This window comes from Manacus candei, unplaced genomic scaffold, assembly GCF_025592945.1.
Source record: "Manacus candei isolate 608988 ecotype Guabito, Panama unplaced genomic scaffold, ASM2559294v1 h1tg000023l, whole genome shotgun sequence".
Lineage (NCBI taxonomy): Eukaryota > Metazoa > Chordata > Aves > Passeriformes > Pipridae > Manacus > Manacus candei.
Window position 1 is genome coordinate 25,417,210 of NW_026138071.1, and position 16,397 is coordinate 25,433,606.

At 45.1% G+C, this 16,397-nt stretch overlaps 1 protein-coding gene across 4 annotated transcripts in view; it reads left to right on the plus strand.

Moving 5' to 3' along the window:
* The window catches only part of ERBB4 (erb-b2 receptor tyrosine kinase 4), a 603,712-nt gene extending 589,382 nt beyond the window's left edge, over positions 1–14,330 (plus strand). For 2 of the 4 annotated variants that reach the window (XM_051786747.1, XM_051786745.1), the window contains exons 26-28: positions 2,190–2,237; positions 3,088–3,379; positions 5,895–14,330. In XM_051786747.1, coding sequence (XP_051642707.1) covers positions 2,190–2,237; positions 3,088–3,379; positions 5,895–6,331 — 777 coding nt within the window. In that variant the 3' untranslated portion in view covers positions 6,332–14,330. The remainder of the gene's footprint in view (positions 1–2,189; positions 2,238–3,087; positions 3,380–5,894) is intronic. The other 2 variants (XM_051786748.1, XM_051786746.1) reach the window with 1 other exon arrangement.
* Positions 14,331–16,397: the final 2,067 nt, after the last annotated feature.

Consider the following 16,397-nt stretch of genomic DNA (forward strand, 5'->3'; position numbering starts at 1 on the left):
CATCTCAACAAGCTGGAGATGATCATTCAGGTGAGACTTTCAGGATCAGAAATACAAAAACCTAGAGCTTCCCAGTAAAGGAACATCGGCTCTTTTTTTCAAGATAGTATTTAAGATGCAAAAGCAACACTTCCTCCACACCCCCCCAAAAAAAATCAAAATCAACAAAGTTAATTGGATTGCACATACAAAAGAAGTGATGTAAGTTTTACCTGGAAAAATCCAAAATGTATTTTCTTCTCACAGTATGATTCATGCCCTGAGCAGTTGGCTGAGGATAGTTATCTTGGAAGCCTACAAAATTATGACCTCATGTTGGAATTAGCAGGCAATTTAAGGACATTTAAACAATTATATTACGTTTTCAACCCCACTAAATGACAGCTGTTTTCTTTGCCCCTTTTTTGTATGGAATAGTGGCCACAGGGCATTAACTCATGGAGATAAACAGTAAAGAAGTAAAAATATGTGCAGATAGCAGTGGTTTGGAGAAGGGCTGTGTGTTAGGGTCTGTGTTATGGGTGTTTAGTACAGAGCTAAAGGGGAGACATGAAAAAACACCATTATTGTGATCTTAGTTGGCAAGTCACTGACTGGGAACAGTCTTGTCAGCACAAATAGCAATAAATGCATTAATGCCAGTCCATTCTCTCCTGACATCTTGGGACAGGACTGTGCTAAGAGAACCTGTTATTATGCTGTTACAGTTGCAGAGTAGGAATTTAAATGGTAGAGTCACAGCCAAGAAGATCTAAAGATAGGACTGTGGGTTTAGTCTTTTATGCTGAGCATGGAGCAGAGCCCACGGACACTTAATGTGGCCATCCTAGAACAGTATTTTTTTAAGCTGCTAATGATCTAAATAATTACTGGCAGAGGAGCATAGCCCTGTGTGGTGAAGTCCAGCCTGCTGACAAAAGACCTGCTTTTCTAAGTTACCTTTAAAAGATCACAGTGAGCTGGGAACTGAAACAACTCAAAGACAGTTCTCCCCTTCTTCAGCCAGAAGCAAGGAACTACAAGTGAAAATTCATGGGAGTGCCTGTGTGAAAACAGAGAGATGTAAATGAGAGCCGTGTAATACAGCACGGTGTAGTACTGGATAGAAAAGGGGCGTTACAGTCACTGGTTTAGTGTCTACGAACAGCAGGCAGCAGCCAACTCCCATCCCCTGCACAGAGCACTAACACAGCATTGCTACAGCTCTTTTTACTGGTGTAGTCTAGGGGTTGCAGCCACCTTGGAAGACAAAAGAAGGAAACCCCTTCTTCAGTCTCACAGCCTGCAGGTGCAAGGGAAGGAAACTGGCAGCTTTGCAATGAGGGCAGAGGGTTCTCAACAGAGCTTTGGATTCCGCGCTGTTAAGAGAGTTGGCTCTCTCTCTAGTCACCACTTTGTATTCTTTCTCTGCATCTTACCTGTAATCATCAGTTTGCCTAAAACTTTACCACCCTCCATGGACCGTAGTTTACTGCTTACCTGTCTTCAGTCTTTTCCATCTTTTTGGACTAGATGAAAAGCTGGCCTGAGTTCAGGTAAATACGAGATCAGAGGGTAAGTCAAAGGCAGGTTAAGTCTCCTGCAGTGCAGTGTCTTACAGCCATCCGTAGATGTTTCACAGTAGCATCTGGCAGGCTCAGGGGATGTTTTTTATCCATTTGTCTAACACATTCTGCATTGTAACCTGTCATTGCCCATGTGTCATTACAAGTGGACTGTAAATCTGTAGGGGGTTCAGAAGGAATTTGACCTCTGCAATCAGAGCATCTCTAGTTTTTAAGGTCTTTTCTGATTAAAGGGATCTTCCTAATTGTCCCAAGCAAGCCTTTTACACAAGCCTGCCAAGTTAGAGGTTTGCTGCACAGTCTGTATCTGGCTGTGTATTGATGTCCGTTCCCTTTCAAAAAGTAACCTCTGGTAAAGTGTGTTCTGCTCCCTCTTCTGTTACAGCCTTCACTCATAGTGTGAGCTGAAGTGTGATCAGTAGCTCTCCCTAAGACTAGTGAGACACACAGCTTGTTGTTGTGGGTGAGACATTTGCCATGACTGAATTCTTTGAATTTGGGATCTAGTTAGTAAATGTGACTGACATGCATGTTTCTCCCCATTAGCTCATGCAGCTCATGTGACTTGTTTCATTCATGTGACCTCTTGTTACATATCCATCATCCATTTTTCTTTCCTATTAGAGTGAAATTGGACACAGCCCTCCTCCTGCCTACACCCCTATGTCAGGAGTAAGTATTTCACATTCAGCCTTCATCCTTTAGGTTTTCTGCCTTCCTTCACTACTTTTTTTCTGTTTCAAACCCCTTTTTCCTGCATAAATGACCTAAAAGACAACAGGAAATAAAATGTATACAAGACCAATCAAATATTCAAGATCTCCACACTCAGCCTGGGTTTGTATGCAAACTCTATGGACCCACAGCCAAAAGACTGCCAACTTTTCTTGGAAAAGTGTTTAGTTAACAGGCTTGGTTGAATCTGTATGTTTTTCCTTCTTATCTACAGGTCATGATGTTGAAATTTCTTTTCATGCCCTTGCTGACAAGCAAAATGGTCATTGAGCCAAACCATTGAGTTGAGGTGCCAATACAAACACAGTTCACCAGCCTGAAATGCACTTCCTGATGGAATTACACAGGATGTGGGTGACCCTGTGATTCGCAGCACAGTACGCCCTAAAAGAATGCCGCTCAGGAATTAGCAGAGATGATAATGACTCCAGTCAGGAGATTTCCCTAACATGAGGTTTAAGGGTTTCTCAGAAATCAGAGGATGTTGCCAGAGGAGATTCCGTGTTTTCCTCCTGCAGCTGTGTATATCCAACCTCCATATGCTTAGTAGGAGACAAGTTTCCTGCCCCATTTCCAGCACTGAGCACCACTGGGCAGACGGATGCTTTGCCAGTCCACAACAGAGCCCGTGCTGCTGGTGATCCCGCAGCACGGGGAGACAAGGCTTCACCTGCCAGGTGAAATGCATTACTGAGTAAGTGTGCCAGGAAAGGCACAGGAGCACAGCAATGACTTGCTGTTGAACCCTGTCCCCTCCTTTCCTGTGCTGTCTTCTCTTTTCCAACAGAACCAGTTTGTGTACCGGGATGGTGGCTACGCTGCAGAGGTGCCGATGCCATACAGAGCTCCAGGCTGCATAATACCAGAAGCTCCAGTTGCTCAGGGGGCCACAGCAGAGATCTTTGAAGATGCTTGCTGTAATGGCACACTGCGAAAACAAGTGGCAACCCTGGCAAAAGAGGAAAGCAGCACCCAGAGGTACAGTGCTGACCCCACAGTCTTCATGCCCGAGCGGGTTGTCCGGGGAGAGCTGGATGAGGATGGGTACATGACACCGATGAGAGACAAACCTAAAACAGGTAAAAAATAGTCTTTCTGGTCTGGTCTGACTGCATTCCCTCTCTTTGTACATCAGCAGCTTTTCATCAGAAATGGCTCTATTTGGTTACCCAGCAATGTTGAAGCATTCTGACTAAGTTAATATTTCTTCACATGGGGATTTGGTTTTCTTTTCTTAATTTTCTGCTTTAAAAGCTCAAATGTGCCAATATGTCAAGTTTGGTAATTACCCCTTTTACTTATTTTTTTTGAGAAATCACAAGAAGAATGAAAGAAAACCAAATCTCTTTCTTATCCAAACTCAAATCTTCAGTTATTTCCAAGAAAAGGATCTATCTTTGGCCAGCCAGAGTACCCACTTTGCTTTGTTTATTGATTTTTATTTTCATGGCATCATGTTTGATAAATGTCACGTTGAACCTGTCAGAGAACCAATATACACAGTTGGCATTTTATAGCCAAGAGAAGTTTAGGATTGAAAGAACAAGATGTGCTTCAGAGAGACCATCACTGCAAGGTGCTGATTGCCTAGATCTGTGCCAGCTCAGCGTGCTGCACTTCCCACTTTGCCATCATTCATTTCTTCCTTTTTAAATAGTGACAGCCGTCATTTATATGTAAGGGTATGTGTCATTACTAATTTGCTCTCAAACCTTTGCATTACCTTTAAAAAAATTAATTAATGCAAATGTAAATGCCAAGTCACTAGTGTGTTTGCTAAGAATTTGGAAGCCACTTATCCTTTGTGTTACATGGTGGGAATGGAGCAGTAGCAATTGTGGAGTCCACTCATGGACCTGCACTTCAGCAACCTCCTTTGCAGTGAGAGTTAGTTTCTGTGAGCCCACACACATGTTCAGATGTGGGTGCACCCTGGAGATCCTCAGAGTTCCCTGAACAGAAGCCCCCTGAGCCCTCGGGGATGTGGCAGTAGCAGCTCAGGAGAAAGCACCTCCTTCCCGACTCCCTGGGCACAGACACATGCTGTGTGTTCTGTCCCAGCTGCAGGGTTCAAATCAAAGCACTTCTTGGCTCTCATTGCTAAAAAACAGACATTCCCACTGTGCTTTTATACCCAAGTGTGTGCACATGTGCCTGCTCACCTCAGATTCAGTGACATTTTAGCTGCCTGTTCAAAGGTGTTCACTGGGTCTTGAACTTTTACCTCTAATATTTTTGGCCCCCTCCTAGATAAAACCAGAGCTGAAGTGAAAACCATGACCACCCTTGTGGCAACAGGCAGGACCTATTTCCTTGCAGGCAGGACTCTGTGGTTGGGGTGTCTGCAGAGCCCCTGACCAGCACCATGCTGCTGGAAATGGAGGTCTTGTGTTGACATCCAGTGTGGCACAGACAGGCTGAGAGCATCCCTCAGTAATGGTGGTGGCTGGAGACTCTGGTTTGTACGGAGGTGAAAGGCAGAATTAATACTGGAAGTGGGTTTGATTTGATGATTTCCAGCCTTGAATGAACTGGATGCTTTGACATCTTGCTGCAAGGGTCCCACCACCAGATGCTCTTGTCCCTGTGTTGCCTCCAAGCTGTTCCCTTTGCAGCCCACTTGCAGGTGACCTCCTCCTGCCCAGCCCCATTGGCTTTTCTGTTCTGCAGTGAGACCTCATCACACACAGCAAGGCAGAACATGGCCCTTGGCAAATCCACTGCTCCATGGCTCAGTCACCTGTCTATGACTGTGGGAGAGCCCTTACTAGGTGCACATTTTTAACCTAGGACAGCCAATTTCTTTATGTTTCTCTTCCCTCCCCACCTCCTGTCAAGCTTTCCATGCAAGCAAGCAAGCATTTTCCATTTCCAAGCATATGCCTTAAAACCTTTCTGCAGTTCAGCTACAATTTTTTTGTGGTTTTAATCCACAGCAAGTGATTTGAAGCAACTGTAACCTGCTCCAAGTCCTGTTTTGCAGCTGATGTAAGACTCTCTTTTACCCTGTCCAGGGCTCATTTGAATCATTTTTTTAATAATGCTTTGAGGCCCTTTGTCCTTCAGGGATGGAAGGTTTTTAATCAGGAAAATTGTTCTGTTAGAAATGAAGCTGTCTTAGAAGTTAGCCCTTGGGGTTTTGTGCAGAGAGGCTTAACTAAAATTTCTATAGAGTTTTCTGGATGGAAAGACTGCAGAGCAGAGGGTTTGCTGGTAGGCCCAAGGTTTCACAGAGAGAGTCAGCAGCATAAGCAGAAGTCAGTCAGTATGTTTGGATCTGTAGATCGTGTAGTGAGAAGTCCAGAATAGCACACAGGCTGTGGCTCAGTGAGAGCTGCAGTTTAGTTGGCCAGTTTGATGAGTCAGTTTGTCTTCTGAGGTCTCTGTTTTAACCCATATTGTCTGTTTAGTTTGTAAATACTTCACTTTTTGCTAGTGTGTGTTCAACATATTTCCCTCCTGATCCCATCTGGAGTTTTAGGAATGGCTGGGGTAGAGGACTCACTAGTCCAAGTGCTGTTTCTGGTCACATGATACTTGCTCCAGGATGGATTACACCCTCTCTTGGCTGATTTATTTTTGATCTTTCCACAGATTACCTAAACCCAGTGGAAGAGAACCCATTTGTTTCCCGACGAAAGAATGGAGATCTCCAAGCTGTGGACAACCCAGAGTATCACAATGCTCCGAACGGGCAGCCCAAAGCAGAGGATGAGTATGTGAATGAGCCATTGTACCTCAACACTTTTGCAAACACCTTGGAAAATGCCGAGTACCTGAAGAACAATTTGCCAGACAAAGCCAAGAAGGCCTTTGACAACCCAGACTACTGGAACCACAGCCTGCCCCCACGAAGCACCCTCCAGCACCCAGACTACCTGCAGGAGTACAGCACAAAATACTTTTACAAACAGAATGGACGGATCCGGCCCATTGTGGCAGAGAATCCTGAATACCTCTCCGAGTTCTCCCTGAAGCCTGGCACTGTGCTGCCCCCACCGCCCTACAGACACCGAAATACGGTGGTGTAATGGCTGCGGTCTCACAGAAGTGGAAAGGCAACCCCTTTTAGCTGCCTCACTCTTTCTCTCTTGCTCTCCTTTTCTCTCTCTCCCTGTCCTCCCTCCCTCCCTAACCTCCCTTCCTCCCTCCTTCCCTCTCTTTCTCCCACAAGCTTCCTCTTCTTGCCAGTTCACTCATTTTTGATATTTCTAAGTGAAAGGATGTCTTGGAGTTGATTGCAGATTGGGTTGGGAACCTGGAAAGAAGGAAGGAAAGAGACTGAAAGAAGGCAACCTGGCCTTTCTCACTCTTCACAAATCCAGCGGATTGATACTCAGAGAAGCCAGTGGGCACCAGGAAAGGCTCTGGCAGTGTTGCCTGCTGTTGAGTTCATTCTCAGTGGTTCAACCAGACACTGTAGGGAAAGCCACAGAGCAGCTGATTCTTTCAGCAGGAACTGATGAAAGTCTGTACAGCATTCCTGGAAATCTCAATGCAGTTTCCATCAGGGTGAAAAATGGACAATTTTTATATCCTGTGTGATAGCATAGTAATTGAGATTGAGAATCCAATTTCTTTCTCTAACACTTTCTATCCCAGCAACTGAAAATGGCTAACGTGGCTTTTCATAAACATTCAGGTCTTCATTGTGGCTTTCCAAGAAATGATGATGTGACTCCTGTATATGGCTAAACCCTTCTTCTGAGCCACACCATGATTTTATGCCAATTCCCCACCACAGAGACTCCCACTCAGAACTGGTACATGACACAGCCATTTTTGTATATGTGCTAACAGGACAAACACTTTAAACACAAATCCCCTTTCAGAAGAGAGTAACAAAACCACACCTCCAGCGTGTTCTTTTTGAAGCTAAAAAACAGACCAAGAAACCAAGATTTGTACGCCAAAAGCTTTGCTTTCCTGTTTTATACTGGCTGACTTTAAACACCTCAAAAGACCTACACTAATTCTCTCTTTTTCTTCTTCATGACCATGAAGGGAGTTGGGGATGCTGTCAGGCAACACTGAGGACAAGACAGAGAACTGGAGAGTTTGATAGAGGTCCTGGAGTCTGCTGGTGTTCTGTGGAGTGGTAGTGGGAAGAGTCCTTTAAACTGGAAGACAGATACTGGACTGGAGAAAATGCACATAGCAGTTCACTGGAAAGTTAGTTTGCACTTAAGCTATGATTTTATTTGAACTGTTTTCTGGATTTTGAATGAAGCAATATGGAAGTGACCAGCAAAATACAAAATAATAATTTTAAATTAAAAAAAAAAATTATTATATGTAAAGGATGACTGTGGAAATGCCAAAATGAAGCAAATCAAGTCTTTGGAACAATGTCTGCCAGCTCAGAGAGGCCAATGGATTGACTGCTTCAGAGAATACAGTGACAGAGCAACCAGGTCTTACTCCTGCTGTGTGAAGGACAGCAGAGCAAGGCCTGGAATGGGTCAGGGGAGGCAAATGTCCTGCTCTGGCTTGCAGCACAGAACAATGCCTTTTTTCTAAAAGGAAGATTACTCTGGCACAGAAGATGGTGCATATGAGGTTTGAGAAGTCAAAACATGCATGACTCGGAGAGCTTTCTGTCAAAAATGTAAATAAGTATGAGTCAGTCTCCTTGCACTTAGTTCTGCTTTCATCAAACTCATTTTTTAGGTAGACACCCCCACCCTATCCCCTGACCTGCTCCTCTTTGAAATCTCTTTCAGCCAGAGTTCTGGACGTTTTTAGCAACCTGAGGCAGATGGAGCTGGGAAGGAAGGTGTCAGGGCCGGAGACACCGATGGCTTGCTCCTGACTCACCAAGACCTGTGTGTGTAAGAGCATTTGCATACCTACTTCCCACCAAAAATCTTAAGGAACTGTTAAGTACCTTTGAAGATCTGCCTGTCTCTACCCACCAAGGTTTTTAAAGGGGAAGAAACAGTACTTGATGGATGGCAGTCTTGGGTGACACAACAGTATCTCAGTTTATGCACTTCAGTTCTGTTAGAGTCAAAGATCTTCGGGGTGACCTAACCTGGCAACAAAACCAGCAACAACCAGTTGGTCTGGATATAGCATCACCCTCCTCTGAATTCCTGCCATCCCAACAGCTTGCCACCTTTAATCTGAGGAAAGCAGAGGAAGGAGCAATAGTTACCCAAAGCTTGGTGGCTCAGGGTCAGCTTGACAGAGGTATGAAGAGATTTCAAACCTGGGTTGGTTGTTACTCTTGTAGATGGAAAACAAACTGTGTGTGATCACAAGTCTGGTTCAGGCAATAACCTGTTTCTGCATTAGGGGTGTCCAAGTCAGCTTGAACCACCTGGGGGGAGGATGTTAAACCTGTAAACTGAGTATGTAGCTGAAGGGTCTGAAAACAGCAAGAACAGGTACAGATCTTTGGACTGTTCAAAGGAGGTGCTGGGTCAAGTGGCACCAAGGTGGTTTGTCGTGGCAGAACAAAACAGCCAACAGATGACTGACAGGGGATAGATGGTTACCATCCTGCATCTGAGAGGCTGTGCCAGAGAAAGGGGTTGATTTGCCCCTGAGTAAGTCTTTTTACTGAGTAACTCCTAATGGAGAAAAAAAAAGAAATAAAATCCCAGCACAGGTCACATGCTTGAATTCAGAGGTGTTCTCAACGGCTGCTGGGGCAGAGGCACACACACCTCTGGAGCTGGGCAGGATGATGCTGGGATGTAGCTGCTAACACAAGGTGAGGCCTGTTTGTTCCTCTAGTAGTTAAGTAGTGCCAGTGTTGGAAACAAGCCCGCCGAGTAATCCAAATGTAAATAATGGTGGGGTTTAACAATTTAACATTTTATTTCTTACAAAACTTGAATTATTTATTCATTTGTTGACTGTGGGTGTACTATAATATATTAAGTAGTGTGGAAATGCAGAGGTTCCTGGAAGTGAGGCAGCAGGAAGGCTGTAATGGGACCTGCCTTAGGATAAGGCTGACTGGCAGCCAGGCTGAGCAGTGCAAAGCCATACTAGCTGGGTCTGGAATAGCAGAGGGTTAAGGAACACAGTGATTCGTGATCAGGGAAGACTCCACACACAATTTTATTTTTTTTTTTAATTTTCTGAGCTGCTGGTTTGAGTGCAGTTGCCAAAACTGGCCCTTAGATTTCCTGCTATGCCAGTAGCTGACCCTTGCCCAGCAGATGAGCCTGCCTGGTTCTGAGGCATCTGGTTAAACGGCTTCTTCTCCCTAGTAAGAGCAGTACTTGTCTGAACACAGCCCACAGACCTGCCCCTCTCCTCTGGAAGAGTAGTTCTGAGCTATGCTGGCAGCTTTTGTCTCTTTGACAAGGAAAGTTTAACCATGGTTGAAGGTAAAAAGGGAAACTGAGAGCAGAACTGTTTGGCTGCTTTAATCTGATCAGCAGCAACATCTGGCTGGCCCTAACTCATGTCTTCACCTCGCTGGGTATCACTGCTTGCCTTGATGAGAGGAATTGGGTAGGTGCACATGGCAAAATCATGGCAAACATTCAACTGTATTATGGTGTGAAAGATGAGGGTCAGGCTCTTTAATGAATAATGACAGGTTTGGGAGAAAAGCAGGTATTTACACACACACAAACTGCATTTTGTCAGCACAAAGCAGCAGGTGAGTGCATCAACAGAAGTACTTTGGGGTAATTCACTCTAGTTCTACAGAGAACATGGAATACTTGGGTTTTATGGGATTTTTTAATGCAGTCTCCTATTTGTGAATGTTCTCCTTCCCCGTATCATGGGGAAGGAATGACAGAAGAGTGGTGACCAACTTCTGAAGAGCAAGTTTTTACCCAAGTGTGTATCAGCCTTGTCCAAGGCACAAAGAAACACACTAAAGGAAAGAGAACAACAGCTTATTTTTTCCTAATCTCTTTCAGTGATACTTGTCTTAGCTGTTATTATCTACCTGAGGGTTATTGCAAACAGACGTGGATGCTGGAGTTGATTGACTTGCTCTAACACAATGGACTGAAAACAACAACTTTTAAGTTCCCATCTTCAACTCTTTTCAAATTTTTCTTTTTCTGCAAAATAGCTGGGAGGGATTCTTACATGGCCACTCACTTAGATGTAGCAGAGTATTTACAACTTGCTTTCAAACAGGTCATCTCTCACAGGCAGTAAGAGATGGAAATAAACCTGAGCTAATATCCACAGTAGGAACCACCATGTGGGTCTGTTTCAGGTACCTTGAGCTCAGCCCTGAAATCTTTTTCTGTGTCCAAAGATTGGATGTGTTAACCCTGGTTGTACTACTTATTTGGTAGAAAATGTGTTTCTTGACTGCAAGACTTATCTGCAATGATCTGATACCAGTTTCCACTAAAGACTTGTGAGGGAGAGCATTTCCTTCCCCCTCAGCCACGACCAATCCCAGCCTAGAAGCAAAGAAAATGACAACTCTGGAAGAGCAGCTCATCCGTGACTCTGTGGATCCACTCTTTCCATAGCTTTAGGTAGAGCTGGGCAGTACAGGGCAGAAGTACAAGCTGTGAGGTGAGTCAGCCCAGAAATACAGCTTGGTTTTGGGGATGGATCTATATGGGAACCTCAGATATTAAAGGAAAAATCTTTTTTGTTTGATGGGGTGTCTGTGTAGGTGTTGTGCATCATGAGAGGATTGTTTGAACTCCTTTATTCCATCTGGGAGATCAGGAGACTGGCACAAGTCAGGCTGTTGGTTGTGTAATTCCTCACAGTAACTGAAGGCATCCCAGTAAGCTGTGCTTCCCTGGCAGCCCTGTGCACCTGGGGCAGGTGTGCCCTTCTGGAAGGGGTAGCAACCACTGCAGCACCCACAAGCATGGGGACTCGAACACTCACACCCTGTATCTGCCCACCCTTTTTGGGGGAGGGTGTGGGAGCACCAGAAGTGCCCAGGGCCTCGCCACTGGGCAGTGCCCACTTATTGGGATGGGTGTTTCCCTCATCTTGTTCAGCTTGTGTCTCAAGGCTTCCTCCCTGATTTCTCAAGCATGTTTTAGAACTCTGGAGCTCAGGTTGGTGTTTACCTTCTTGGAAGGCTAACTGGAGGGTGATGGATGGAACAGAGGATTTTACATAAATGAGAGCCAGACCTCTGGTTATCAGTCACCCCCTTGGCTCTTAGAGAGCACCTCAGAGGGGACGGTGTCATCTCAAGTTCCCTTCTCAAGGCTTTTTCAAAAGATAGTGATACACAAAGACTCTGCTCATTTCTAGCTCTGTCACTTGCAATATTCTCACTGCTGTGAACCTTAGACCTCTGCTGCTGACAAAACAGCTCGTCTGTGGTTACATAAAATCTTGGATTTGGGTTCAGATTGCATTTTAGAAAACCAAGGCTGTGCAGGCTGGGGTGGTTGGTGTAATGCTCATGCTTCATCATGTGCAGTGAGCTGTGGTTGTCTCACAGGGAAGGCACTGTGCAGTATCACTGTGTGTGCAAGATTCCCTCTTTTATTTTCTACCTGTTGCTAAGTGTCTGTTACACTGGTAGAAAAGGTCATCAGCATTACAAGTGGGAACAAATAACAGCTTTGTGGCTACAAGCACCGCTATAAAATGTCAAAAAATCATGTCTCCACCTTTGTTTTAATTTTGTTTTAGCACAATTTTATTTTACCACTGTGTGGATTAGTAGGTTGTTCTGATGGTGGATTCATTGCTCTTGAGGAAATCATGGACAGGTGAGGCTGTTGTCAGTGGTGCTTGCAGTAATGGTTGGGAGCTGCCTGTAGATTTGGACAATATATAGCATCTTTTGGGAAACTTTGTGAGTGTTCAGATCTGACTGACGGTGGTGGGACTTGCTTGAACTGTAGCCAATCTCACCTCCTAAGCAGAGCCAGAGGGATGCCTTCCACCCAGGGTGGAAGGCATCCAGACTCCAGCTGGGGTCTGTGCCAACAGGCCAGGAAAAGGTGTGAGGGGAAAACCCAGGGACATGATCCCAATAGAAACAAGAGGAGTCAAAGCTGCTTTTTTTTTTTTTTCCCCTTTTTTTACTATTTAATTTTAGGAGTGAGCTTTGTGGGCCTTGGTTGAGAGGGGTTTTAAGGGGAGCTTTGTAAGGCATTAGGCAGTGTGAGTAATTACGTCCCAGTTCTTCTCTCCTCTTCAATAAAAAAAGCCATGAAATTGTGTTCCAGCTGTGTTGTGGATGACCCCACCAGGGCAAAGGCACATCCCACCCAGCACCCTCTGGCTGGTGGCTCAGGTGTGACCAGGGCCACGGGTACATGGAGCCATTGGCTGTCGTTTGCCAGCAGTTTGGGCCCCAGCCCAACCTTTGAGCCCTCTTAGAGGGAAAACACTGTATTGTCCATAGCACTCCGAAGACTAAACCCTCTTGGGATAACCGCGGTACCGAACTGTGACTGGTATTTTATAAGTTCAGTGTAGATATGTATGCCGTTCTTTCGAGGTAAGGTACTCTGACATATGTAGCATAAACTGGTCCTGCTGTTAAATGGGTCGATTATTAACTGAGCAGCTGTGTAGGGGGTAGCTAACTTTGAATGCACAAAACCACTGTTCCTTTGGACATGGGACTGGAGGTAGGTGCTGGGTACTTGTCTTTTTGTGGTGGGGTAATGTAAGAGGAAAATGAAAGTCAATGAGAAAACAAGTAATTTTTTATAGCATTTTAACGTTAGAAATTGATACCCATTTGATACATTATTCACAATGGTTTTAATCCCTTTTGTTGCCCAGTTTTTGCTAATTCCCCAACATTCTAAGCTGGAATTTCTAAAGAGGTAGCGAGCCTAGTGTAGGGAAGGGAAACTAAGGGGGAAAAGAAGTCTCCTTCTAAGAACAGAGGTAGCTAAATTGTATTTCCTGACCTGGTGGTCCAGAACCACCAGGTTTTTTTGATGAGGCTCAAATTCCCAGGCCTGGAGGATGTCATTACTGTCCCCTTGGAATCAAAGGGTCCCACCAGGAGAAGACACAGGGATAGCACCGAGCTCCTGGGAGAGACCCTGGTCATGGTGCCTGCAGTCACTGCAGCCAGTCCATCCCAAAGGAACCAGCCTGGCCACCCAATGGGAGATGGCCATGACACAGAGATGGTGGGGGGTCTGGGTTTTAGCCAATTCTCCGTGTTCTCAAAGCACAGAGAGACAAAACAAAAATACTTCTGCCTTATGAAGTACCTTCAGAAGAAGAGAAGTGTCAGCATGTTGGAGAAGACATTCATTTCTTGCAAAGTGATGCATTCAGAGTTAGCTGCCTTTCTGAAATAAAAATAAAAAATACAAAAACTACTGTATGTTACTTTGAAAATGTGAATAGTATTTTTATAGCTTGTTAAAGACACAGCTAGTTGCATTTGTAAATAAGGATAATGTTGCTTTTATTTTCCTTGTGGACACCATTATTTGGAACATAATTGTCCTTAGGGTTGATTTGTATATAGGTAATTTGCTTGTGATTTAAGCCGCTCCTCCCCCTTTCGTTTCTCTCCCTTCCCACTCTCTGGTTTTGTTTAGAAGTACCATTTTTGGCATTCTATGTGATTCTGTGTTTTAGCACTATTGTGGTGTGTTCAGACTTTCTGCACTTGCTTACACAGTAGGATAAGCCAATTGTGTGTGGCGTAATGTTACTTTAACCTTTTGTTCCTCATATTTTAGCTATCGAGGATTATACACTGCTAAAATACTTACTGACCTGGGTTAATATTAGCATAATTTAGCATAATTTCCCTTCTTTTCATGGTTTCTTGTTTTTTCTTTTTTTCCTTCCCTCCCCTTTTGTCTTGTTTGGAGGCTGGGAAGAAACCTGTGGATCTTCTCTTTGTGTGGTTCTATTCTCCCCCTGCCCACGTGCCAGCCCCGAGTTTCTCCTCATGGCCCTTGGGGTAGAGCTGTATCTGTTTGTTAAGGCAAATGTAGACTGCAACCCACCTTGCATCAACCCACACTCATCCCAGCTGAACAACTTGAGAACTGTTCTGCCTTTTTGTTACATGAATCTGTCAGAAATATATTTTTAATTTAATATAAATGAAATTCAATAAAATATGAAACAAAGTCTCTGTGCAAATGTGAAATCTCTTATCGGGGGGGCTTGAGCATTGCCAGTGCCATGGACTTCCCACATCCACGGCCTCAGACCCTGTCTGGGGAAAGCCCTGGGGTGGCCCTGAGCTGGGGCAGCCACACACCCCAACACACACCCCTACACACATCCCCACCTACCCACACACACACACACAACTATCAAGCTACACACACCCCTACATACACACTCCCCCACACACTGCTGCACTCAAACCCACACTCACACACACCCCTAAACACCCCGCCCCACTGCCCCCAGTCTGCTTCACTGCCCAGAGAGCATTAGCCCTGCATTACCAGGCCTCTGGAAAGCATTTTACATTTATCAAGAAACTGTAAAGGTCATTTGGCTCTTTGAGGCGCATTTTAAAACACTCCAGTGTCCCTGGATTGCAACTCTTTCTTTCATGAATGACCTCAACATTTTATCCCCAGCAGCCTGGAAAGGTCATTGCAGACACACACAATTCCCTGAGTGGCTGTGCCAGTGCTGGTACCTTCTCTGCTGCCTTCAGAGAGCACTGCCAGGAGCACAAGCTGTTTGTAACAGTACTGCTTGCTGAAGGGGAGTTAGGGTAACATTATTAGCATTCATGCTTTACAGCTGTAGGTAATATCAACTCTATTTTCCATGGGGGGAGGGTGGGTGAAGCAAAACAGTGCTGCTGCAAGCCCGCCCTTGTACAGGATGGCAGCAGGCTGTGGCACCGTGCCCCTGGCACTGCATCCATCTCCACACCATGGGGCCCTTCCCATGCCTGGCCTGTGCCCAGAGGCACACACGCCCTGAAAGGCTCCAGCTGATGAAGTACCACACAGAGGAAACAGTGCCTGATGCAAAGGCTGAGATTTGACATCACGAAACATCTTCACAGTATAACATCAGAACTTCAGCAATACTTCAGAATAAATAAAGACCAGAGACATGAGCAATACAAGTTTTAATACACACACCTCCCCCTGCCCCCTTTCCCCAAGTGGGTTTTATTTATCTGACCAAAAAAGTAAAAGAAAGGAGTAATCAACCCACTATTATTATATATTAATTTTAAACCCCCTGCAGCTCATTCAGGGAAACTCAGCAAAGGCCATGGAATTCAGGTGTTCAAGGTGGGACTAAAAAGCACAGTTTAGCTTTTGCAAGCAGTTTCATGCTGCACTAATGGGGATGAAGTTCTCTGCAGCCCTGTGTCACTCATGAATCAGATGGACACAAGCATATGAAATTACTTAAACCTGAGGCCTCATTGCTGAAGAAAGTTGATCTTGCAGCCACCAAGGGAATGTCCCAGTCCATGGGCCACCACATAACACCCAGACTGCCTCAGCAGCCACAGAGAAAATTGACATGGAAGATGTTAGCTGTGACACGATGGGGGACAGGGGACATAATGGCAAATTGTGTGGGCAGTCATGAATGTCTGTGAGAATAATTTGCCCCTGGAAGAGCCCCTGAGACTGCAGGGAGCCTCCACATCCTCCAAGAGATACTACTGCTGGGAACAGCTGGGTTAAGTTCCCTGGCACACCTGCAAGCCCAGCTCAGGGAGCTGGCATGAGTCTTTATAAAAAAAAAAATAAAAATCAGAAAACTCTTTCTGTGCTGTTTGCCACCCTCCATTCAAAACCATCTTCCCCACTGGAGCAGGGCATTGCTGGGTTTAACTCCTACCAGTCAAGTCTGTCTAAAGTCCTTGCTCAGCAACTCTGAAGGGACACCCATTCCATACCTCCAACCTGTCATGCCTGTTCACCTCTCCAGAAAGAGCAGCTGACAAACAGCCAGCACAACTGAAAAAAACCTCCTTTACTTACCAGGAAAAAAAAACAACCAAACTGTAACAGTGTGTGTTTCTACTGCCACACCCCTGCCAGTAGCTAATGCTGGGGGTCACCAGAGCACTGGGACAACAGGAGTGGGCTGCACAAATCCAGGAGGTGTCAAGCACATGTTAATCATGACCTTTAACACAAGCCATATGCAAAAAGCAGTTAAAAACCCCAAAGTAACACCAAGTAAAGCTGTGTAGCAGGCTGG